Source organism: Capricornis sumatraensis, chromosome 22 (genome assembly GCF_032405125.1).
Source record: "Capricornis sumatraensis isolate serow.1 chromosome 22, serow.2, whole genome shotgun sequence".
NCBI classification, from domain to species: domain Eukaryota; kingdom Metazoa; phylum Chordata; class Mammalia; order Artiodactyla; family Bovidae; genus Capricornis; species Capricornis sumatraensis.
In genome coordinates, this window is record NC_091090.1 from 33,984,763 (window position 1) to 34,010,534 (window position 25,772).

At 39.3% G+C, this 25,772-nt stretch overlaps 2 protein-coding genes across 4 annotated transcripts in view; one reads left to right on the forward strand and one right to left on the reverse strand.

Annotated features, from left to right (window-relative positions):
* Nucleotides 1–25,772, forward strand: part of LOC138069278 (zinc finger protein 184-like) — a 1,142,341-nt gene that overhangs the window by 481,207 nt on the left and 635,362 nt on the right. The gene's annotated exons all lie outside the window — the stretch shown is intronic.
* ZKSCAN8 (zinc finger with KRAB and SCAN domains 8) lies at nucleotides 6,270–14,157 on the reverse strand. Of its 3 annotated transcripts, none has more exons than XM_068960536.1 (6): nucleotides 13,741–14,157; nucleotides 12,933–13,094; nucleotides 9,463–9,469; nucleotides 9,197–9,288; nucleotides 8,737–8,860; nucleotides 6,270–7,231 (listed from the first exon to the last, which is right to left on the reverse strand). In XM_068960536.1, the coding sequence occupies exons 1-6, from the start codon at nucleotides 14,155–14,157 to the stop codon at nucleotides 6,270–6,272; spliced, it is 1,764 nt and encodes a 587-aa protein (XP_068816637.1). The 3 variants fall into 3 exon arrangements, with proteins under 3 accessions (XP_068816637.1, XP_068816636.1, XP_068816639.1); XM_068960535.1 differs by lacking the exon at nucleotides 9,463–9,469 and adding an exon at nucleotides 10,783–10,789; XM_068960538.1 differs by lacking the exon at nucleotides 9,463–9,469 and having other exon boundaries at nucleotides 12,953–13,094.

Sequence of the window (25,772 nt, forward strand, 5' to 3'; positions counted from 1 at the left end):
GTCATAACTAGTCAAAGAAGCAAAGCCTCCGGAAGCCTGGATTCTGTTTCCACCTGTACCATTAACTTAATGGATCACCTGGTGGAAGCCACATGACCTCTTAGGACCTTCCCTTACAGAAAATGGACTGGAAAATGATTTCAAGTCACTTCCAAACCTAGCATTCTACAGACTAATTAAACACATCAGAGCAGTTATTTCTTTGATGTATTACATACTTATTTTTCTAACTCTGAGATTGATCCTTTTAAAATCTGTCAAAAGTACCATTGAGTTGCAAAAAGAGACTAGTTTTTAAAAAGTTGTCTTTTACACTACTTAATTTCTTAATTGTATTTCTGACTAGCCGTATTTCCCGCTACAAGTATCTTCTTAAGCAGGATTAAGAGAGTATGTTAAAAACTTCATGTGGGTCTGCTTGGGGTTTTCTTAGGAAGTTAGCAGTCATTCCTGTCTAGTGGCTGCCCAAGGGGTGGTGAAGGGTCATGTATTGTCCCCAAAGCTAAATCTTTGATTTGTAGGTTCCCTGTTAAAGAGGCCCCAGTGTTTTATCTTTCATTTTACGGGAAAAAAAAAAAGATACAGAAGGCTAAAACTAGACTTGTACTCCTACAACACCTTCCACTTTGGAAGGCAGATCTGATGCTGAGAGCAACCTTAAAACATACATGTATGTTGCTGTGAACTCCAAACATTAAGGCTTTCATAATATTACAGACTATAAAATATATAAACAGATTCTCATAAAGCTTGACATAGCTGATTTTTCTAATAGTAAAAAAAAAATTTAGTATTTTCTCTCTCTTCTTTTTGCTATATACCTTAAATATACCTAGACCAGGGTTTCTCAGGCACTATCAAACATATGGAAGTTTGGGAATGTTTTCTTTTGTGGGGGCTGTCCTGTGCACGCAGAATGTTTAGCAACATCTCTAGCCTCTATCCATTAGATGCCAGTGGTATCCCAGTCATCCCTTGATAGTACAACCAAAACTGTCTCCAGACATTGCTAAATTTCTCTAGTTAGGAACCAATGGTCTACTTGAGACACAAAAAGCCTATTTTCAAGCACTTTTGCAATGATAAGCAGTAATCTTTAGAATTTCCTATTTTCCTTCTTAACCAACAAACAAATCTGAACAAATGAAGTTTCACATTTCAACTTTTCACACATACCCTAATGTTAAATTTTTTTGTCTTCCATCTTGAACGCAGTTATTGATGTATAATGCAAATGGGTCTGTGCATAAAATGAAGAGACATATATCCTTGAAAGCAGTGTAAATATTTCTGTAGATAGAAATATTGCACCATAAACAATGCACACAATAATTTGACAAGCATTTATTAAACGCCTACTATGTGCTCAGCACTGTACTAGGCACTAAGGGGTGCAGAGATACAAATGTAAAAGTTATTATTCCTGCCCTCAAGGAGCTTACAATTTAATTTTGGAAATAAATACAAACATGAAACTACAATACAGAGTGCTAGAAAATAATTACAAAACAACATATTAGTAAGTACATGGACCACACTACAAACTTAAAGGATCAGTGCTGAGGCAACACAGAGTTAGGGAGGTCTCAGTGAGGTGAAATCATCAGGGAGAGCTCACTCAGAAGATATAATGGAAGCCAGGCTTTGAAGGGAGTAATGAACGTGAGCTGGGGCCGAAGAGAAATCTAAGCAAAAGAACAGCATGAAAAAGGCACAGAGGCAAGGGCTTTACAAGAGACATCAGTGGAAGGTCACAGAAGTGAATCATGAATCAAGGTGAATATGCTAGAGAGAAATGAGGCTGAGGCAGATTAAACATGAGGACAAGGTAATAGAGGACAAGGTCCTATCACTGCTCTGATAGGAATGACCTGATGTGAAAACTATCTTGATTATCTTGTAAAATGAGACATCAGAAAAGTGGAGTTTGAGGAGGACAATCTTGGAAGCAAACAAGGTGGGGATGTTGGGAGCAAGGAAACTGAAAAGCAAGAATTACAATAACCTGGGCCTCAGATGATATGGATCTGCAGAGAAGGATACGAAGAAATGGCAGAAACATGGGAAGGAAAAAAAAAATCCAGCCTCAAGGAGAAAACTAAGAATTGGAACAACTTAACAAGATATTGGACATCAACAGTGAAAACCAGAAAAAGACTAAAAGACCACTCAAACACTGGGATAAGAAATAGGAAGGGTAGTGAGTCTGTTAAGGATAAAGATGTTAACCAAAGATGCCTATTTAAAAGGAAAATGTTGTTTGGGGACACAGTAATGAGTCCTGTCTCCAAATACCAAGTTATATAAGTACCTGTGGAAAAGTTCAAAAGTTAAGAGACAACCCATAGGGTAGAAAATATTGTTATTGAAATACAGAAGTATAAATAATCCAAATGGATAAAGAGGAGTATAGAAAAAGTAGTGAACAAAATTAAGACAAGGATATTTTTTCCAGTGGAGAGGAGGGGAAAAAACATGCATAGAGAAAAGCTAAAAGTAAAGAAAATCGACCAATTCTCAAAGGAGAATTCCCGAGATGCAGGGTCAATTCAAAAATTATGAAATATAAGAAGGACAAGAACTGAGGCTTTCCTGGCAATCCAATGGTTAAGACTCTGTATCCACTCTGCATCACAGGGGGCACAGGTTCAACCACTGGTCAGGGAACTAAGGTCCCACATATTATCTGGGTTGGCAAAAAAAAAAAAAAGGATAAGAGCTAAGAAAAGGCATTAATATTTATCCACTGGTGATTCTGAGGACATTTCAGTGGAGTGAGTACAAAAGCCAAAAACAAGTTTTAAGAATGCATTAATGAGGAAATGGGGTTTAACAACAGATGACATGTTTGAAAAACCATGAATGATAGAATAAGAAGAAAATGGTAGTTGGAAATGAGCACTAAAATTGAAGCTTTTACACATCTTATGCTGTACATGAACTTACTGTTGTCATCCAAAATGTCTATTTGCCTGGCCTAAGACATGGATATTTCATTTCCCCCCATAATGCCACTTTCCCTGGGGCAGTTTAGAGAGAAGTGTATTTGAGTTATAAGTTACTGCTTTTCCTTCCAAGTTTTAAACATGTTTTACTGGTAGAATTTAGCTTTCTAATAAAGCACCAAAATTATCAACATTTAAAGATGATATAATAATAAACCAAAATGACATTTTCAACCAATTTTCCAGTAATTGTAATGGATTTGCACTATACTGCATATTTCCTTCCCCAGTAACTTTTCAGCTAAGCCTCAGTTTCCTCATCTATAAAATGGAGGATATCATATCAAAATATCTATGATAAGCACAAGAAATACATAACTTAAGGTTTGGCACATAGTAAGTGCTCAATAAATAAAAACTAACTGTTCCATATGGGAATCAACCACGACCACCTTACTCAATGCAGAAAATCTTTGAAACCTAAGATGTCTCTCCTAGGACCATGTTGGATGGCAACTGTTATGGAAGAACCACTTTATTATGCCAGGTCTTAAAAAGTTGAGGATGGGAGAAGTAAGTACTGGTGAACAGTTAATTTCAGCTTACAAGTATAAAAATAGAATCTGCAGGATAAAGGAGTTTAGTGCTGTCACTCATAGTTAGGAGCTCAAAGTAAGGTCATACAGACTGACCAATGCTAAGAGTGAAAACTGTAGACCAAGAAAGGACTTCTACTTATGCCCACAAAGAAACAACAGCCCTTTTCTGCTGTCTTAAACTATTTGGCTACATCTATAGGTGTGCTGAATCAGCCTTGACATATATTGTTCTGTCAAGTTATAGTCTTTTCTCAGATGCATTCCAGTATAATACTCATCTTTCTGGTCATATTTTCTTTTCTCTAAATTTCTGCCAGATGCTCAGTAATTCTAAGAGTTAAGTAATCTGGCTATACATTACTTTGAGTAATGTAAAGAGATGTTAGCTGGTACATCTACAGTCATTTCAATACCACGGTGCTGTGCTAACAGCTTTCACTGGAAGACTACTGTTCCTCTGAACTATTTGGGAGGAATGTGTGCATACATGCACATGCATACACACACTCTCCCTCTGACAACGTACCCATCCTATATAATATTTGTACACAGGTAACATTGGCCTCAGGCAGAATTAGTACTTTACAGAAAGTAAGGCACAACTGAAGCAGAGAGCAAAGATCTAGAGACAACTAGATTTGTTTCTGGTTTCTTGTAATTTCAAGTACAAAGGAGTTAGGAATAGTAATCTATAGGCTAACAAGAGGGAGAAGCAGAGAGAGAAGAGAATAAAAGATAATGAAAAGCATTGCTTTGAAAAAGTTAACCAAGGAAACCAGGATGACAAATGACAAGTGGATATCAATGGCTCAATGAAATAGGTGTAGATAACTCTGATGTGATTAGTAATCAATATGGGCCATAGTGGGGTACAGAGGGATGTTCTAGGGAAAAATTTATGTTCCAAAAGGCAGACCTCTATGATGTATTATTTTATGACTGACTTTTAAAAACATTAATCATAAAACATTATTAGTAAGTGCAGTCCTTGTTCAGGATAGTCACAGTGTGAAAATGTATAATTTCTCTTGGAACTTTGATTATAATGTATGTCATATTCTTCTGAATAAGATTAATGGAATCAATTCCCATTCTGAAATGTGATTTTGGAAATAGCTAAAAGTTACTCAATTCCAAATATGGTGAATAAGTGCATAACCAGATGGTCAAAGATAAGGTGAAATTCAAAGAGTAATAGTGTTTTTCTTGAATGGTGTATTAAATGGGAATCTTGAGTGTTCCAAATATCTAGAGGAGTGGTAGTACTTGGAGTAACAGTACTACTAGAATAGCTAGAACTGCCCAATTTAAAAAGACAACCCAAGTTTGGATTCTTCTGTAAGTTCTTGGTGGTAACTTTAAACCAGCCTTATTACTTTATACATACTAAAAGCTTCAAAGATGAATTATAGTGCCTTGGTATACTGAAAGCTTCAAAGACTAATTATAGTGCCTGGTGATGGTGAGTTAATATTGTGTCTTTGCCAGATTATAGAGGGAATGCACCAGAATTCAGAAGAGGAATTGTTAGGTGAGGTACTCAACCAATGAACACTGTAGACACGTAAAGCTAATGGCAAGAAACATATAGTGAGTGAGTGAGGTGCTGAGGCCATCTAAGGGGTGGGTTCAAGGTAAAGCAAGAGTGGCAGACCATCCAGTCAGGGGGTTTGTGCAGACTGACAGGAACCTGAGAGCGCAGTACTGTGATGGACCAAAAGAGATGAGTGTACACTCTTTTCAGGATTTTTATGTCTTCTTCAAGCACCTCTTTTTTCCCCATGTGATGCCTTATTGAGGATAGTATAAATACCTATTTGTACCATAGTGTACAGTGGGAAGGTGGAAAGGAGAGTCAAATCACCAAAAGGTATAGCCATCCAAGCTCAAGAGCAGCCGAGCTGCTGCTGCTGAGTCTCCACTCACCTCTTTCTCTGCATCATTCCCACAACCATCACTAATGCGTCCACTTCCTTTGCTGACACAGGTACTGGGGCTGGGGGTGGTGAAGGATACGTATGGATGCTCAGTGACTCAGGGGAGTCAGTGAAGGTGATATATGAAGAAAAATGCTGGAGTGCTGTTAAAAATATAGCATTCTGAGTTTGCATGGGAATATGGATTTCCACTAGCAGGAGCATTAGAATAAAATAAAATGTACACTTAAGCATAAATACATTAAGTGTTTATAAAAATTTCCCTAGAACAAGGAGCTCAGAAAGTTAAATATAAGTGTAAGTCTCATACAGAGGCTGCTTCAAACTCTAAAACAGCTTCTTAGATCAGACTAGGAACACAAAATGCACCTTTAGGGGAATAAATGGGAGATAGGGATCACAGGAGATCGGAAGAAGCAGAGGAACTAGAAGGAGTAGCTACTCTCAAACCTACAGCTACTCACCAAAAAGACAAAGTTAAGTGCCTCAAGCCACACAAGCAATTTTCTCTAATGCTATTTTAAGCTTCTAAAGGATCAGACCATCAGGAACTCCATTCTATCAGACACCTCCTAAGATAGTCAAGCTAATTAATTTGTATCAAGGCACTGGACCCAAACTACTGAAGAGCTATTCTAACTTTGCCACCCCTATCAATCTGACCCTAGATAAGGTTGTAATGATGTTGAACTTTCTGCCTTTTTTTTTTTTAACAGTGAAAGACCTCTCACCAGCACATGGTTCCTCTAATGTTGAATTAACGCCGAATCCACGACTGAAGTTTTTCCCTAAACTCCTGTGGATTCAGATTTTTCTCCACTGTGGATTCTTTGATGTCGAATGAGACTTGACCTCTGAATAAAGGCTTTCCCACACTCATTACATTGATAGGGTTTCTCCCCTGTGTGAATTCTCAGATGCTGAATGAGGCCAGTGTTCCCATTGAAAGCTTTCCCACATTCTTTACATTTATAGGGTCTTTCTCCAGTGTGGATTCTCTGATGTTCAATAAGGCCTGACTTTTGACTGAAGGCCCTCCCACACTCATTGCATTTGTAGGGTTTCTCCCCAGTGTGGCTTCTCTGATGGCCAATAAGATGTGAGCTCCTCCTGAAAGTTTTCCCACACTCATCACACTCATAGGGCTTCTCCCCAGTGTGGATTCTCTGATGTCCAATGAGGTGTGAGCTATGACTGAAAGCTTTCCCACACTCATTACATTCATAGGGTCTCTCCCCACTGTGGATTCTCTGGTGCAGAATAAGGCCTGCACTCTGACTGAAAGCTTTCCCACACTGATTGCACTGATATGGCTTCTCCCCAGTATGGATTCTCTGGTGCAAGATCAGGCCTGTGTTTTGACTGAAGGCTTTACCACACTCCTTACAGTGGTAGCGTTTTACTTTGTTGTGGATATCCTGGTGGGAAAGAAGGGCTGACCTGTAACTGAAGGCTTTACCACACACATTACACTGATAGGGTTTCTCCCCAGTGTGGATTCTCCAGTGACGAACAAGGCCTGAACTCTGAGCAAAGCTCTTCCCACATTCATCACATTTATGTCGTCTCTCTTGGGTGGGATTTCCCCGCTGCCTCTCTAATGAGCCCAGAAGGTCTCGGGCTTCTCCAGGCTCAAGACCCCCGATAACATCCCCGTTGCATTTGGCAGCTGTCTCTCCATGTGGCTGGATTCCAGTAGATATTACCTGTTTTGAAGTTAATTCTCTGTTCTCATTCCTGGTCTCACCACCTGGAATAAAAATGTAATTAGCATCAAGTGAATGTCACTTCCTAGTCTTTACGTTAGGAAAAAGAGGAAAGAAAAAGACACATGGAGGTTAAGAGTAAATGGAAAGCTTCCATCTGTCTCCAAAGTGCCTTCGTTGATATGGGGAGAAAGGAGCAGGGACAAACTGAAGTACCACATACACCAACTAGGGAATAAGTACCATCAAGAAATAGGGCTGTTGGAAGGAGGACTAAAGTAGAGAAGGGATCCCCTGAGGAGAAGCAGAAATTGGGAAGTGAGAAGGAATATGGAACTATAAAAAGATCTAGTGAGTGGAGTAGGAATGAAAAAAGCCCCAGTCATTAAAAAGGAGGAGCACAATGGGTCTAAGTATGAGAGATCTACATGAATGCAGAGAGCACCAAAAGATTTCAGTATCCAACTGGCAAAGAGACCAATACCCAGTCTACGGCCATACAACCCTGAATGCGCCCTCTCTCATCTGATCTTGGAAGCTAAGCAGGGTTGGGCCTGGTTAGTACTTGGACAGGAGACAAATACTCAGTTACAAACTGTAAGATAAGTCCTAGATTAGAGAGTAAAAAAGTTTCCCTTTATTTTTTAAAATTAATTTTTTCTGGTTATTTTTTTTATTGAAGTACAGGAAATTCATAATATTGTTTGCTTTGGGTATATGGTAAAGTGATTAAGTTACACATATATGTGTGTGTGTGTGTGTGTATATATATATATATATACACTCTTTCTAAAATTTTTTCATTATAGCCTATTATAAGATACTGAATATAAAAAAAACAAGATACTGAATATAGTTTCTGAATATTGTTGTTTATCTATTTTATATATGGTAGTGTGTATCTTAAACCCATATATCCCATATTCCTAATTTATCCCTCCTCCCACCTTCCTCCTTGGTAACCATAAGTTTGTTTCTGTTTTGTAAATAAGCTCATTTGCACTATTTTTTAGATTTCACTATTTTTAGATTCTCTGACTTACTTCACTTAGTGTGATGATCTCTTAAGTCCATCCATGTTGCTGTAAATGGTATTATTTCATTCTTTTTACAGCTGAGTAATATTCCATTACACACACACACACACATACACACACACACACACACCCACTTACCCAACCTCCACACCTTTATTCATTCATCTGCTGATGGGCACTTAGGTTGCTTCTATGTCTTGGCTATTGTAAATAATGCTGCATTGAACATGGCGGTGCATTTCTTTTTAAATTAAAGCATCTGTCTTCTCTGCATATACATCCAGGAGTGGGACTGCTAGATCATATGGTAATTCTATTTTTAGCTTTTTAATGAACCCCATACTATTTTCCATAGTGGCCACAAAAGTTTCCTTTCAGAACTCCAGAAGTCTCAATATTTTCTCTCTCTGTTGGATCCTGAGTTTAAACTCAACTATGTCTTTCAGAAAGCTCAAAGCTACTGTACACATAAACAAAACATCTTTAACAATAACAACCAGAGCTCTCCTTACCCAGGGAGAACATGTTTCTATAATTCTCTGGCCTGTTATCTGTACTCAGATCCTTTTGGGATGAATCAAGAAGCCATTCCTCTCGAATTAGGGACACAGCCATGTCTTCGATCTTCTCTAAAGTCTGAAACAAAACAAGATGTTCATTTGGGGACTGGGACTCTTCCACAGCTTAAACCCAGAGTATCAGAGAGACCCATCAGGGGTAGAGAGGATCATGACATGAGAAAGTACCATGTAAAGGGATCTGCGAAGCTAGCTGGGAAGAGCAGGAAAATGCATCAGATTTACTGGGGGTTGGGGGTTGGGGGGGAGAATCAAGGATCAATCTGTCTCTATGCATTAGAATGTGGAGCAAGTTCTTAAGTGAGTACTGCTACAGACAGTCTAGACATGGGGTAGATGCCAGAAACACTCTGAGTAGAGCTATGAGGTTTCAGTGAGAAGAAGCACAACTCACCTGGAACCCTGCTGTAAGCAGTGTAGCTGTCATCTCCTGGTCTCGAGGACTTCCTTTCTGGGAAGGGGTAGGACTCTGTGAAACTGATATGGCTGAGAGGAGAAAGGAGCTATGAATGAGACCAGCCTTGTCCTATGGTTATAGGAACAAGCACTAACACATTCCAAAATTTTGTATATTTCAGCAGATATGCATGCCTGAGATTTTGCATATGAAATTCTGTTAGTCTTGGACTATGTGTCCATACCTATGGTTGCCCACAAAACACCTGTACTTTGATGGTCCACTCAGCTTGAAGCTAACGTGTCAAAAATAGAATGTTTACTGGTTTCCTAACTGGAATTGCTTTACAATTTCTTCTTTACCATCAAAGCTGTAGTCCATTCTTGTGCTTGTACACAGTATTTCTTTAGGTCCTAATCTTTTGTCAAACTGAATATGGGAACCAATTTATCTCTACTAACTCTATCACTTTTTTGAAATGTCTACTATGACTGCCAGTATCTGCTTCCTATAGATATTAGACAGGGTAATAAAAAAATCAAAATGGATTACTGTGTCTTGCACAACAGGTATTAGAATTGTTTTAGAAATATTAAAAATCTAGTAATTTAAACTATGAAACCACATAGATAAAAAAATTAGAAACACAGTGCAAGTATGATATGAGACTAGAACATCTTGTTCTGTAAAAAAGTAAGAAAATTCACAAAAATGATGGAGAAAACTCAATAGGACGCAGGAGTCAGATGGAAGAGGCCTCCCATGGCCAACTCTGAGACAATTTAAGCATCAAGATAAAGAAAATAACAGAAAGAAAAAAAATGAATTTATGAGTACATATTGATAAATTAAAAAATGAATAAAATAAAATGGGGGAAGAAGGGAACACTCTCCATTACAATAAACAAATAAACATAGAAACATTGTACAGGAGGTAGTGACCAAAACCATCCCAAAGAAAAAAGAAATCCAAGAAGGCAAAATGGTTGTCTGAGGAGGCTTTACAAATAGCTGAGAAAAAAACAGAAGTGAAAAGCAAGGGAGAAAGGGAAAGATATACCCAACAGAATGCAGAGTTCCAGAGAATACCAAGGAGAGGTAAGAAGGCCTTCTTTGATGAACAATGCAAAGAAGTAGAGGAAACAACAGAATGGGAGACTAGAGATTTCTTTAAGAAAACTGGAGATATCAAGGGAACATTTCATGCAAGGATGGACATAATAAAGGACAGAAACTAATAGAGGTAGAGGAGATTAAGAGAAAGGAAGAATGCACAGAAGAACTATACAAAAAAGATCTTAATGACCCAGATAACCATGGTTGTGTGGTCATTTACCTAGACCTGACAACCTGGAGTGTGGAGTCAAGTGGGCCTTAGGTAGCATTACTACAAACAAAGCTAGTGGAGGTGATGAAATTCTAGCTGAGCTATTTAAAATCCTAAAAGATGATACTGTTAAAGTGTTACACTCAGTATGTCAGAAAATTTGGAAAACTCAGCAGTGGCCACAGGATTGGAAAAGGTCAGTTTTCATTCCAATCCCAAAGAAGAGCAATGCCAGAGAATGTTCAAATTAATGGACAATTGTGCTTATTTCGCACGCTAGTAAGGTAATGCTCAAAATCCTTCAAACTAGGCTTCAGCAGTATGTGAACCGAGAACTTATAGATATACAAGTCGGATTTAGAAAAGGCAGAGGAACCAGAGATCAAATTGCCAACATTCACTGGATCATACAGAAAGCACAGGAATTCCAGAAAAACACCTATTTCTGCTTCCTTGACTATGCGAAAGCCTTGGACTGTGTGTATCCAGCAAACTGTGGAAAATTCTTAAAGACATGGGAATATCAGACTATCTTACCTGTCTTCTCAGAAACCTGTATATGGGTCAAGAAGCAACAGTTACAATCTCACATGGAACAACTGAGTGGTTCAAAATTGGGAAAGGAGTATAACAAGGCTGTATATTGTCACAGTTTATTTAACTTATATGCAGAGCACATCATGTGACATGCCAGGCTGGATGAATCACAAGTGGGAATCAGGATTGCTGGGAGAAATATCAACAACCTCAGATATGCAGACAACACCACCCTTATGGCAGAAAGTGAAGAGGAACTAAAAAGCCTCTTGATGAGAGTGAGAGGAGAGTGAAAAAGCTGGCTTGAAACTCAACACTCAAAAAACTAAGATCAGGGCATCCTTCATGGCAAATGGAAGGGAAAAAAGTAGAAGCAGTGACAGATTTTCTTTTCTTGGGCTCCAAAAATCACTGTAGATGGTGATTGCAGCCATGAAATTAAAAGACGTTTGCTCCTTGGAAGGAAAGCTATGACAAACCTGAACAACATATTAAAAAGCAAAGACCACTTTACTGACAATGGTCTGTCTAGTCAAAGCTGTGGTTTTTCCAGTAGTCATGTATGGATGTGAGAGTTGGACCATAAAGAAGGCTGAGCGCCAAAGAATTGATGATTTCAAATTATGGTGCTGGAGAAGACTCTTGAAAAGTCCCCTGGACTGCATGAAGATCAAACCAGTGAATTCTAAAGGAAATCAACCCTGAACATTCATTGGAAGGACTGATGCTGAAGCTGAAACTCCAATACTTTGGTCACCTGATGTGAAGAGCCAACTCACTAGAAAAGACCCTGATGCTGGGAAAGATTGAAGGCAAAAGGAGGAGAAGGAGCAATAGAGGATGACAGGGTTAGATGGCATCACTGACTCAATGGAGATGAATTTGAGCAAACTCCAGGAGACACTGAAGGACAGCGAAGCCTGGCATGCTGAAATCTATGGGGTCACAAAGAGCTGGACATGACTTAGCGACTGAACAACAATGATAGAAAATAATAGAAAATAATCACTTTAGCAATAATTGATTCAATGAAGGAGCATCAACAAATACTAAAACTAGTGTTTCAGCAACAAAAGTTTGATGAAGACCAGGGTATTTACTGATAGTCTGTACTCAAGAGTATATCCCCGAAATTACTTATTAATTACAAAGGGACAAACAGTAACAAAAGCCTATCAAGAACAACCTTAAGTAAGTCATTGAAAAAAACACCACCAACAATAGACAAACTCCTGTCATATTCCTGAGAAGGATACAAAATCAATTGTGAGGTGTTCCTGCCAAATGGACACCATTTGAATCCAAATATGAGAAAACATCACACAAACTCAAATTGTTGTCATTCTACAAAATAATTGACTTGTAATCTTCACAAATTCAAGATTATGCAAGGCAAAGAAAGGCTGAGGAACTATTCCAAGTAAAAGGAGAGTAAAGAGACAGGACAACTAATTGTAAAGTATGATCCTGGACTAGACTCTGGAAAAACTTTGGGACAGCTGGCAAAATACGAATATTTTCTAACTGTGATCAATTCATTGAGGTATCTATGAAAATGCTCTTGTTTAAGAAAATACATATTGAAATACAAATAAAATGGCACGTGATACCAACAAAATCTAAAAATGCCTATGCCTATGCAGTAAATACACTGTGGTAACAGAAACATATGAAGCTATAAAATCCCCAAATTCTTTCATTTGTTCTTGAATTTACCACTGGGACTGACAGTCTGTATTTGAAGCCTAGATGAAATTTAAATCAGATCTTATGACCAGTCTGTAAACAGCAGATTCTAGTTCTTGGTTCAAGGAACTAGACAGGTATCCTGAATGTACTTTCTTCCTTTTCACTTCCTCACTCCTCAGCAGTGAAATCTGGTTCCTCACCTCTATCATGTGGCCCTTGGAGCACTGCAGATTTGTGCTGAGTTGCCACAGGTTGGAGCTGAGTATCTGGAGGCTCTGGTGCAGATTCTGAATGCATCACCTCCTCCCAGAGTACCCTATGTCCATGTGCACGAGCTGGGACCTGGAGACAAGACAGTTGCATTACAAGGAATCCCTCTGAGAAATGAAGTGAACAATGTAAGAAAAAGCACATCTAAAGGAATACATATGGGGGAAGGAAAAAGCAGAACCTTAATTACTTCCAAGGGGCAGTGAGGAACACAAACATGCTGACTGGCACAGAAAGGCATCATTTATGCTTAGCACTGAAGAAAAAGATTTCTGCTGATGCCCTCCTTGATGCACAAAATGGTGATACTTTGTACTCTCAAGAAAGGGGAAGAATGATAAACAGCAACCTAAAGCAGTACTCTTCAGCGGAAAAAATTTTTAATAAGAAACTAGGAAATCTGAGTTCTGGCCTCAGATCTATCTTTAGTTATTTGGTTGCCCCTGGAAAATAAGTTCTCTATGCATCAGTTTCCCATCTGGCAAACAGAACAATAATACAACTGCAGGAATGTTATGAGGATTAAAAAAAATGGATTTATATCCTTTATAAGAATAAAAAGAACTCTATAGATAGAAGCCATGCCACACTATAACAATTTTCTTTCTCCTATAACAAAACTCATGCTCAGCATTTATTCTCCCACTTTATATCAATGTCCCTCCACCCAGCTCCTTGGACTCTCACAGTCACAGCATGCCCACCTCCTTCTACGTACCGGCCGTCCCAATATATCAATTTGCCTTTCCAAATCCTCCAGTAGGGTCACCACTTCCTCTCCATTCTCTAGCTGATGTTCCTTCACCAGAGTCTGGAGCTCCTCAGGCAGGATGGTCAAGAACTGCTCCAGCACCAGCAGCTCCAGGATCTGCTCCTTGGTGTTCAAATCTGGCCTCAGCCACTGGTGGCAAAGTGCGCGGAGTTGGATCAGAGCTTCTCGGGGTCCTAGTGTCTCTTGGTAGCATAACTTCCTGAAGCGTAGACGGAACAGCTCTTGGCCAGGAGGGTTATTTTCATGTAGACTTGATTCCTGGTCCCAACCATGATCTTCCTCTACCTTGACAATTACAAGGTCCTCTTCAGGAACCTGGTCTGGTGGGGATGGGGCTAAAGATTTTCTTGATTCTGCTGCCATTTAGGGCCAGAAAAGCTCAGGAGACTCGTTTCTACTACGTTTCTTTATCTTCTTAAGAGAAGAACCTTCTGAGGGCCTCTTCTTTAAGGGTACTTCTTTGGGGACAGAAAATGACAAATAGTGTAAAGGCAAGCCAAAGGTCACAATAATTTACTGAGATATCTTAACAAGTTCCCTACCATGACATGGATGTCATTTAAGTGATCCTCTCCAGAAATAACTCCTTGCCTTCTTAGCCTTCTGCCATGCCAATTCCATCTGGGAATTCCTTCTGCTTTCTCTCCTGGGGATGTGGAACATGGCTAAACAAAGTCAGGAAACCATGTAGACTGGGTCTAATTGAAATTCCATATTTAATCTCATCTGACACTCAGGGCTGCTGATTTGATTCCTTTCAGCATTCGCTATACCAGCTATACCGTTTTGACACACTGCAGCTCTTAATCTGCCCCTCACTCTCAACAAGAGACTAATTTCCACATAATACAGCTAAAGGTATTGTCAAGAAAGGTCCTAACACTTTTCTCTTCTCCACTTAACATTCCTTATCCCACATGTGCTCCACGCCCCGACCCCACTCCCAACCCCCTCGTCTCCACACTAACTTCTACTATGGACTTTATTTCAACTTCTGTAAAGTCTTCTCTAGGGCACAGGTCCTGCACCTTTAAGGAAACTGGATGCCCTATCAACACTTGCAACCCCCAAATCTAGTCCCACAAACTAATGACACAGAACGTTTCAGAAATAAAATCATACAGTATGTAGCCTTTTGAGTCTGGCATATCTTCTAGCATATTGTACTTGAGTCATCAACATTAGTATATGTATCAGTTTACTCCTTTTATAGCACGGCACGGCAAGCATTCACCAGTGGACTTCCTATGATGATTTGCTTCAGTCGTGTCTGACTTTTTGCAACCCCAAGGACCATACCCCGTCAAGCTCCTCTGTCCATGGGATTCTCCAGGCAAGAATACTGGAGTGGATTGCCGTGCCCTCCTCTGGGGGATCTTCCCAACCCAGGGACAGAACCTGTGTCTCTTATGTCTCCTGCATTGGCAGGTGCGTTCTTTTCCACCAATGCCACCTAGCAAGCCCTCTTATTCCTTATATGGATAAATGTTTATCCATTCTCTAGTTTAGACTATCTCAGTTGCTTCCAGTTTTTGATGATTACCAATGAGGCCACTATAAGTATCTGCATATGAATTTTTGTGTGAACATTTCTCCTGGGTAAATATCCAGAAAAAAAAAATGCTGGGTCATAAGGTAAGTATATGGATAACTTTATGAGACTGCCAGACTGTTTCTCAAAGTGGCTATAATACTTTGCATTCCACTAGCAATATGTGAGAACTGCAATTATTCTACATTCTGACCAGCATTTGAAACACACACATACACATATAGATATACACATACACATAGATTTTGGTATTCTAAAAGACATAGTGGTATTTCATAAGGTTTTAATTTGCATTTCTCTACTGACTAATAATGCTGAGCATCCTTTCCCGTGCTTATTTGCCATTCATATAATTGGTCCTTCAAATCCATGGGTTCCATATCCCTGGATTCAGTCAATCATGGATCAAAGATATTTGGGGGGAAAAAGTTCCAGAAAGTTCCAAAGGCAAAACATTAATTTGCCACATATCACCAACTATTTACAAAGCATTTGTATTTTATTAGGGATTATAAGTAATCTAGAGATGATTTAAAGTATACAGGAGGATGTACGTAGGTTATATGCAAAGACTATTATATTTTACATAAGACTTGAGCATCAACAAATTTTAGTATCCAAGAGGGTCCTGGACCCAATCCCCCATGGATACCAAGAGACAACTGCATCTTCTTTGACATTTTCCTATATTTAGAATTCGATTTTTTAAAATAATTGACGTTTGAGAATTCTTTACATATTTTGGATATAAGTCCTTTACGAAATATGACTTGCAAATATCTCCTCCTTTCCATTCTTTTAACAGTGACTTTTTAAGAACAGAAATTCAAAATTTTTTGAAATTCAATTTGTCAACTTTTAGGGATTGTACTATAGTTGCCATATCTAAGAAGTTTTTGCTTAATCCAAGGACTCAAAGATTATAGTTTAAATTTTTACTTTTAGGTTTATGATCGCTTTTAAGTTAGTTTTTGTTCAGAGTTTGAAGTATGGATGGAGGTTCATACAGATATCAAATTGTCGCAGCACTATTTGCAGAAAAGATTAAACTTTACATATTGAATTGTCTTTGTATCTTTGTCAAAAATCAATGGACTGTGTGTGTGGATCTCCTTCTGGGATCTCTATTTTGTTCCACTGATGTATATGTTATTCCTTTCGCCAATACGAACTGTCTTGACAGTTGTGGCTTTTTAAATCTTGAAATAAACTACTAAGAGTCCTGTAACTTTGTTGTTCATTTTCAGAATTATTTTAGTTTTTCTAGTTCTGTTGCCTTTTGATATAAATTTTATAACTGTCTTCTTAAAAAAAAAATACACACACACACAAAACTCCTGGAATAGGATTTGTGTTGATTCTATAGTTCAGTTGAGAGACAAGTAACATCTAAATAGTATTGTTTCCCATCTCATAAACATGGTATGTCTATTTATTTAAGTTTTCTAATTTCTTTCATTAATACTCAAACTACCTGTTCTCAAAGGACTGGATAAAATGCTTTCTTCTTTAAAATCCTTTCTTAATGATTCCAATTGGAAGTGATTTCCCTCTTAGTCTACATATCTGTTACACAAGTATCACTTCAATGTTATTTTTGCCATAATTGTGTATTATTAGTTGCAAAGGAGTTTTGACTTTCTAACTTAATTCTCTATTTCCTATGAGTAGAGATCCTTATCTTTTATCTTATTGATAGAATAGAAGAAGATTAGAGGGCTATTATTTATAATACTCAACACAGACTGTATTGTATTTGTTGAGCAGTTAAGTTTTACATATAAGGCCCGAGTCTTTAGACTTATTCAATTACAGGGGCCTGTTTCTTTGTGGGATATACGCCTACGGCTTTCACCTTTGGTATCTGGCATCTCTCTTGCCTGCAGTAGTAGTGGTAAGTGATCTCTCTGCCCTTGGTTATGCTTTTCTTCATGTTCCAAAAAGCTGCTTATTGTGGGTTGAATTGTGTCCCTGCAAAAAAAAATATGTTGAGGTACTAACCCTTGGTACTTGTGAATGTGACCTTATTTGGAAATAGAGTTTTTGCAGTTTTAATCAAATTAAGATGAGGTCATATTGGAGTGAAAGTGACTCTTTGCAACCCCATGGACTGTAGCCCACCAGGCTCTTCCATCCATGGGATTTTCCAGGCAAGAATACTGCAGTGGGTTGCCATTTCCTTCTCCAGGGGATTTTCCCGACCCAGGGATCAAACCCGGGTCTCCAGCATTGTAGGCAGACACTTTTATATATTGGAATAGGGTAGGCCTTTAAGCCAATATGACTAGTATATTTATAATAAGAGAAGAGAAATGGAGATTGACACATACAAAGAGAAGGCCATGTGAAGACAGAAGACAGTCATGTAACTAGGGAGGCAGAGATGAAGTTATGCAGTTTCAAGTCAAGGAATGCCAAGGACTGTCAGTAACAATCAGAAGTTAGGGGAGTATGAGCTTGCTATCACATTGACCTTGGAGTTTTGGCCATCATAACTATGGGAGAATAAATTTCTGTGGAAGCCATCCAGTTTGTGGTACTATGTTATGGCAGCCCTATCAAACTAAATGCACTGCTAGAGAGACTGTTTTAACACATACGTAATACAACTCACCTCCTTACTTCAGATCAGTCGCTCAGTCGTGTCCGACTCTTTGTGACCCCATGAATCGCAGCACGCCATCTTTCAATAAGGAACTTAACTCTTCAACACGGAATGCAAGGCCCTTTATGATACGTAAAACTGTCTTGCTTTATCTGCTATAAACTTTCCTTCACAGGGCTTCCCAGGTGGCTCAGAGGGTAAAAGAATCTGCCTACAATGCGGGAGACCCGGGTTTGATCCCTGGGTCGGGAAGATCCCCTGGAGAAGGAATTGGCAACCCATTCCAGTACTCTTGCCTGGAAAATCCATGGACAGAGGAGCCTGGTAGGCTACAGTCCATGGAGTCGCAAAGAGTCGGATATGACTGAGCTACTTCACTTGCACTTTCTTTTCTTTCTCCTTCTTACAGCCTTTTCCAAATGTGGCTTTCTCCTATCTCCATTCTGCTGTAGAGCTCAGTGGGTCTCAATTCCTTCCATATCCCAGATATTTAGCAATGTCTGGAAACATTTGGGAAGGGATGCGACTAGTAGCTAGTAGGTAGAGGCCAGAGATGTGATTAAACATCCTACAATGCATAACATAATTCTCCATAGAAAGAATGATCTGGTTAAAAGTGTCAGTGTTATGGCTGTTAAACCCTAGTGTTGCAGAAATCACTGAACTCCAACTTAAAGGTCTCAGACCTTTTAAATCAGGTCTTCCCTGTTGCCCCCACTCCTCAGCTGCCAACATCCCCCACCCTGGAAGATTAAGGTGCTCATTTTTGCCAAGTTATTTTCTGCAAGGTCTAGGCACAGGATTTATCACATTGTATAAAGTATGCTGGAGAAGGTAATGGCACCCCACTCCAGTACTCTTGTCTGGAAAATCCCATGGACAGAGGAGCCTGGTAGGCTGCAGTCCATGGGGTCGCTAACAGTTGGACGCGACTGAGCGACTTCACTTTCATTCACTTTTCACTTTCATGCATTGGAGAAGGAAATGGCAACCCACTCCAGTGTTCTTGCCTGGAGAATTTCAGGGACAGGGGAGCCTGGTGGACTGACGTCTATGGGGTGGCAGAGTCGGACACGACTGAAGTGACTTGGCAGAGCATAGAGTATGTACTGCAAATATCTGCCCATGGTCATGGTTTTTGTGACAGTGATCTTTTTCTTTGTATCTCTTTGTAACTTATTACATATTTGTAGGCCAGAAAGATCACAATGGCAACATCGTGGACAAGGGCCTGGAGAAAATGTAACTGAAGGCAGCATTGTAGAGAATAGAGAATAGCATAACTAAAGGAGGCATATCCAAAAGCAACTGGCAAGAAATGGTAATATCAAGATAAAATCACAGATCTGTAGTCCACCAAGGGAAAGAAGAGACTGGCGCTTAGAAATCAGATTACATATTGTTACTGACATGAGTCTTCAAGTCAGTGTCTCTATCTTTCAGGAATCTGAGGCCAAGAGAGTAGGGTAGGGTTGGCTCAAAGCCACTCAAACTAATGAAACACAGCACTTTTTTCCATAAAAAAGCCCATACACACAAAAGTTTACATTTTCAGTGCTCATACATCAAACATCCTCCAAAGAACTCCAGGAAGGTTAAGAATCCCTACTTACAGAGTGTGGACAGAAAAGGAAGAGAATTTGAAAAATTATCTTTAAAATCAAGACAGACTGGTAACAACAGTTTGGTGAGGAAACTACAGATGGAGAAACCAAGGAGTAAGAGATAAGATTAAATATGGTGATTAACAACAAAGGGTTTAATTCATAGATAATAACTTTACAGAGAAGTGGGGGAATTTCCTGGTACAGAGATTTGAGGAAAGAGTGAAATCTCCCAGTCTCAGGAAAAGGCTGAGATTTTGTGGAGGGTATGAGATAAAGGGTAAAGACAGACACTTTTGTTTTGAACACACAGGACCAACATCCATGGTTTTTAAAATAAGTCATTTAAAAAGTAAATAAAAAGTTAATAAATTCATTACTATGGGACATGAATTCTAAGCTCTAATTGTTTTGAATGCATAGTTATAGTTTTACCATGTTTTCTTAAGAATTTCCTAAAGTCAAGGTTCATCTTTAATTACTGAACTACTGGCCACCTTCCACCTTATAATCAATACTCATCAATATTTAGCTATAAAAAGTTTCAATGTTAAGTGTGCATCATTCAAGAACTTTACATTGTTGATTTTAAAACAGTAGTATAATACTAAATGATATTTTTAAAAATCTCAACAGTGAAACTGATGGGAGTCATCTAACTATTAGGTTTGTTCATATTTCAAACCACATCAACCAACAAATCTTGTCCATTATCCATTTGATTATTCTTTTTAGTAGCTAATTTTCCTGTTTTGGTCTCGTCCCTCTTCAATCAGACAGTTTTTGAACGTTACAGCCTATAACCAAGTACAAAGATATGTACTATGAAATTAGTCCATTATAAATGTAACACCTTCCTCTCAAACAGTTTTGTGTATATACTCCTGTATGTAAGTTGGTAAGCACCGTGTGGATAAAGACTGCTTCTTACATCCTCTTTTAAGAATACTTCATCAATTTTATTGATTTAGGAAATTTAAAAAATCTTTAAAGCTTCTTCTCATCTTTAATGCAATAATCTTGTGAACTACTGAAGGCACGTTTTAACACCATTACCTTTTTAATAGATGAAGAAAGAATGCTTTCTTCCTTTAGACTAATTTAAGTCTAATTTGGGATGTTTGGGAGCTGAAAATAAAACCAAGCAAAGGTATTTTCCAGGCTTTAAAAATCAAGATGAAGCAAACACTGTGTTTTATAGGTATCTCAAGTTGTGTCAGTTGAATATTTTAACATCCACATTTTACACTTAACTACAGCAGAATTCAAAATATGTATGCATTTGCTAAAACTATGATTACTGCATAAATATACTTAACTGAACTAATCAAACAACAGAAATATGTATTTTTTAGAGGTGGTAGTGACAAAAATTATTAATGAGTCACCTGAATATCGGAAATGGGGCACCTCCTAAAGTTTTCAGGCATCTGCTTCAACTAGCTTTAATAAACAAAGTGTTCTGAATAAGGTTGAATTTTATATTACCGCGAAGTCGTCAAAACTGCTTCGTTGTATATTATCCAGTCAACACACTTGTCATTTTCTGAATACACTACAGAGAGCAAAACAAACTAAGCAGGAAAAACAGGTTTCCAAGGACAACCGGGAGTTTATATGTATATATATTTTAATGACAATTGTGACGGAAATGCAAAATTGTTAAATAAAAACAATTCAAATAGTGGACAGTGGTCAATAAAAGATAACAAAGGGACAGTTTTCTATTTTAAGACAAATAAGACTGACTGCAAATAACACCACAAACGATTAGCGATGAAGAAAGCGTATCTTCACTGAAGGTTCCTTAGCAAAAAGTCTGGGCGCGCGGACTCGGCCTGCGCTGGCAACCAAAGCGACCCTTAACCGACCGAATCACCCCGGGGCGCAGATCTCGGCTCAGGGCTCCTCTCCAGACCCCTCAGGCTTGTCCTCAGCAGCGGCCTGGTCTGGCCACAAAGCGTTCCTGTTTCCTACGGCCCAAGGCCGGACTGTACTCACCGTGAATTCCAGGGGCGGCCCGCGCTGGGGAAGGGATGCTACAAACGGTGGACAGACCCACAGGAACGGCTGCAAGAAGAGAGGTGCGAAAGCAGCAGCCGGCGCAGGACCCTCCAGCCCCTAACTTCTAGACGTGAGGAGGCACACCGCCGGCCAACATGCATCTTGCCCCAAGACACTTCCGGGAGCTCTCTAGGAATGCTGGAGGTCTGAAAGCTCTATGGTCGGACCAATGAACCAACTGGGCCACCACGCCCCTGAAAACCGAACGCTAGGCCTCGCTGTCCTCGTTCGTCTACGCGTCGCAGGGTTGCACGCTGCTATAAGGCGCCAGGAAAGTTGTGAGGCATAACGGACTGTGGTGTCACTTCCGCCTCGCGCACTTGGCCCAACGACCCCGCTGCGCACGCTCGCTGGGCACTTAAAGGTTCCCCGGAAGATGATCTGAGAGCTTGCGGAGGCCAAGGCTGGGAGCAGGTGGTAGCTGGGGTAGCGGTGGAGGATGCACGTTAAGGATCCTTATGATGCTAACTAACTAGACTTGCGTTTGGCCGGGTTAGATATCCTTGCACTTTATTGTTCTCTCTCTAATAAACATATCCAATCTTCCCACGTAGACTGCAAATTTCTTGAGGAATCCCAGTTTATCATGGTTCATAGGAAATATGAATTCTTTCGAGGCTTTACATATGTTCCACCCTTTCCTATTTTAATGAACTGCAGTCTCTTACAAAACCTGCTTTGCAGTTTAGCTTTTTTAGTACTGAGTTAAGTTTAGGATTAACTTTAGGGGACTTCCCTGGTGGCTCAGACGGTAAAAGCATCTGCCTACAATGCGGTAGACCTGGGTTCAATCCCTGGGTTGGGAAGATTCCCTGGAGAAGGAAATGGCAACCGATTCCAGTATTCTTGCCTGGAAAATTCCATGGACGGAGGAGCCTGGCAGGCTACAGCCCATGGGGTCGCAAAGAGTCAGACAACGACTGAGCGACTTCACTTAAGTTTAGGATTATGACGTAATCTGTGACATAAACTTAAGTTGTAGACCCTGTTTCCAATACCACAAATTTAGAAAAACCCAAATTCAAATCCATGTTCTTTCCTTATACACCCTTAAAATTTTAACTTTTTAGACTACATAGGATTTGGGGGCGGTGGTTGTGGATGCTGGCCTTAAAAATCAAACAGCCAATTATTTTAACAGCAAAATGGGTTTGTGCAGGAAAAGCAGAGAATTGCTATTTGGGTCACGCAAGGCGTGGTATTTCAGAGGCAAGATCAAGAAACAAAGGGAAGATCAACTTTATTAGTTTGGGGTAGGGCTGTCTTGAATAAAAGTTCGCTGGAGAAGAAGGAGGTTATGGCCGTTTCTTAATAGCTGCAAGCAGTGGTCAATGCATTGCCGCTGGGGCAGGGAGGGCTCTTCTTAAAAGCAGGTGAGGAAATTCCCTTGTGAAAAATGTCCTCTCGTATCAGAAGAAAACATATTCTTATCATGAATAAGAAGTTGTGACAGACAGACTTTTATACAAAGAATTCCATATAAGCGGAAATGGACCTTGTTAAGATAATTTTAGGAGAAGGCAATGGCACCCCACTCCAGTACTCTTGCCTGGCAAATCCCGTGGACGGAGGAGCCTGGTAGGCTGCAGTCCATGGGGTCCCTAGGAGTCGGACTCGACTGAGCGACTTCACTTTCACTTTTCACTTTCATGCATTGGAGAAGGAAATGCCTGGAGAATCCCAGGGACGGGGGAGCCTGGTGGGCTGCCGTCTATGGGTTCGCACAGAGTCGGACACGACTGAAGCGACTTAGCAGCAGCAGCAAGATAATTTTTATTTTCCTTATTCTTACTGGTTATTCAGGCTGTAATAGTAGTACATGCGTGAGAGCTCTCCTTCAGGGCTTCCTGACTCCATTTTAAAGGAGGTTTTCCTTGATTTATTTTCACATGAAAAATGTCTTACTTTTGTTGGTGTTTTGGTCCCCCATTTTTATTCTTTTCACATTTTTTCTAACTATCCATTTATGCTGGATTTTCAGGTGCCCCTCCAATCTCCATCTTTATTTTCCCTCCTTATCTGATCCTGCTGATAGCCATCACCACCAATGTTTCTATCCAGTCCCCAACCTTAACTTAAAAATATCTTGTCTGTTCTCAAGACTAAGCCTTAGTAGTTTTGATTTGCTTGAGAGTTTTGTCAGCTAATCATCACAATAAAACAAATAACAATAAACACAGAAGTTACAGTGTTTCAACTCTTTCAAAACACTTTTGTTATTTCATAGTTTTTGCTTCCCACCAGAGATGAAAACTGAAAATAACTGTCAACAGACTAGAACTATGCTCTGTTTTGTTTTTACATTAAAAAAAACAATTTTTTAAAATAAAAGTTGTACACATAGATAGTAGAAATGAAATAGTGTTGTAACCTAAGAAAAGATTTCTCATAAGGCACTAATAATAACAGATAAAATTGCTAAATTTGACTTCATTAAAATTTAAATTTTCTGCTCAGCAAAAAGCACCATTTAGAAATGAAAAATGGAATGGAAAATATTTAGGATGGAAATATTCCATTTAGAATGGAAAATATTTTTTCAATACATATTTCTGACAACTGGTATTCAGAATATATAAAGAACTCTTACAGCTCAATCATAAGAAAACAAATGTAAATAGGCAAAAGTTATGGACACACACTTTACCAAAGAAGATATATGAATTAACAATAAGTTCATAAAAAGGTACTCAAAATCATTATTCATCAAGGGAATATAAAATTAAGACCACCACACATCCATTAGAATGGCTAAAATGAAAATGACTGACAATACTGAGTGCTTGAAAGGATATAAGATAGCAAGGAAATCCAACCAGTCCATCCTAAAGGAAATCGGTCCTGAATATTCATTGGAAGGACTGATGCTGAAGCTGAAACTCTAATACTTTGGCCACCTGATGTGAAGAACTGACTCATTGGAAAAGACACTGAAGAAAGATTGAAGGTAGAAGAGGACAACAGAGGATGAGATGGTTGGACAGCATCACCGACTCAATGGACATGAGTTTGAGTAAACTGAGGGAGTTGGTGATGGACAGGGAGGCCTGGCATGCTGCAGTCCATGGGGTTGCAAAGAGTCAGACACGACTGAGCAACTGAACTGAAGTGAAGTGGGGATATGAAGCAACTGAACTCTTATACACTGCTATTGAGAGTGTAAAATTGTACACCTAGTTTGAAAAATAGCAATTTTTAATAAAGTTAAATAATGCCTACATTATAGCCCAGTAATTTCACCCCTAGGTATTTTTACCTAAGACATAAAACCATAAAATCCATAGAAGCTTTATTCATAATTCATAATTATTCATAATAGGCCCAAATTAGTTCATCAAAAGGAGAATAGAAAATCAAATACTGCTATGATCATACAACAGAAACTAAACTGATCATACAGTCAGAAACTAAAAGCAGCTACCAATAGATAAGGCTTTCCTGGTGGCTCAGACGGTAAAGAATCTGCCTGCAATGTGGGAGACCTGGGTTCAATCCCTGGGTTGGGAAGATCCCTTGGAGGAGGGCATAGCAACCCACTCCAGTGTTCTTGTCTGGACAATCCCCATGGACAGAGGAGCCTGGTGAGCTATAGCCCATGGGGTCACAAAGACTGAGACACAACTCAGCAACTAAGTACAGCACTGATAGATGAACAACATGGATAAATCCAAAAAATTTTGTTATGTTGGTTTATTTCTTTTTCTGGAGCAATGGACCAAAAAAGGTAGAAAAACAGACAAAGGCAGATAGATCTTCCATTAGTCCGACACTCCTAAAGGAACACTCCTTATCCTTCCTTTTGAGCCCTCTTGGTTTCCTTATTTTATACTTCCAGTCTCCTCCTTTTGGTTATACCCAGTGCAAAGTAGGGCTTGCACCCACCACCAATAAATGAAAGGGAATGCAAATGGGCATATACTCAAGGCTGGGTGACAATTATGTTATATGACAGCAAGTTGTGTTGTTTATGTCTTCCCATAATTCTATGTTATAATTAGATGCAGAATATTCGTGAATCCTTAATAGGCCTCTAATGGCCTAAGGTTTCTCAAGAGGCAGGTCAGGTGGTCTGGTATTCCCATCTCTTTCAGAATTTTCCACAGTTTATCATGATCCACACAGTCAAAGGCTTTGGGATAGTCACTAAAGCAGA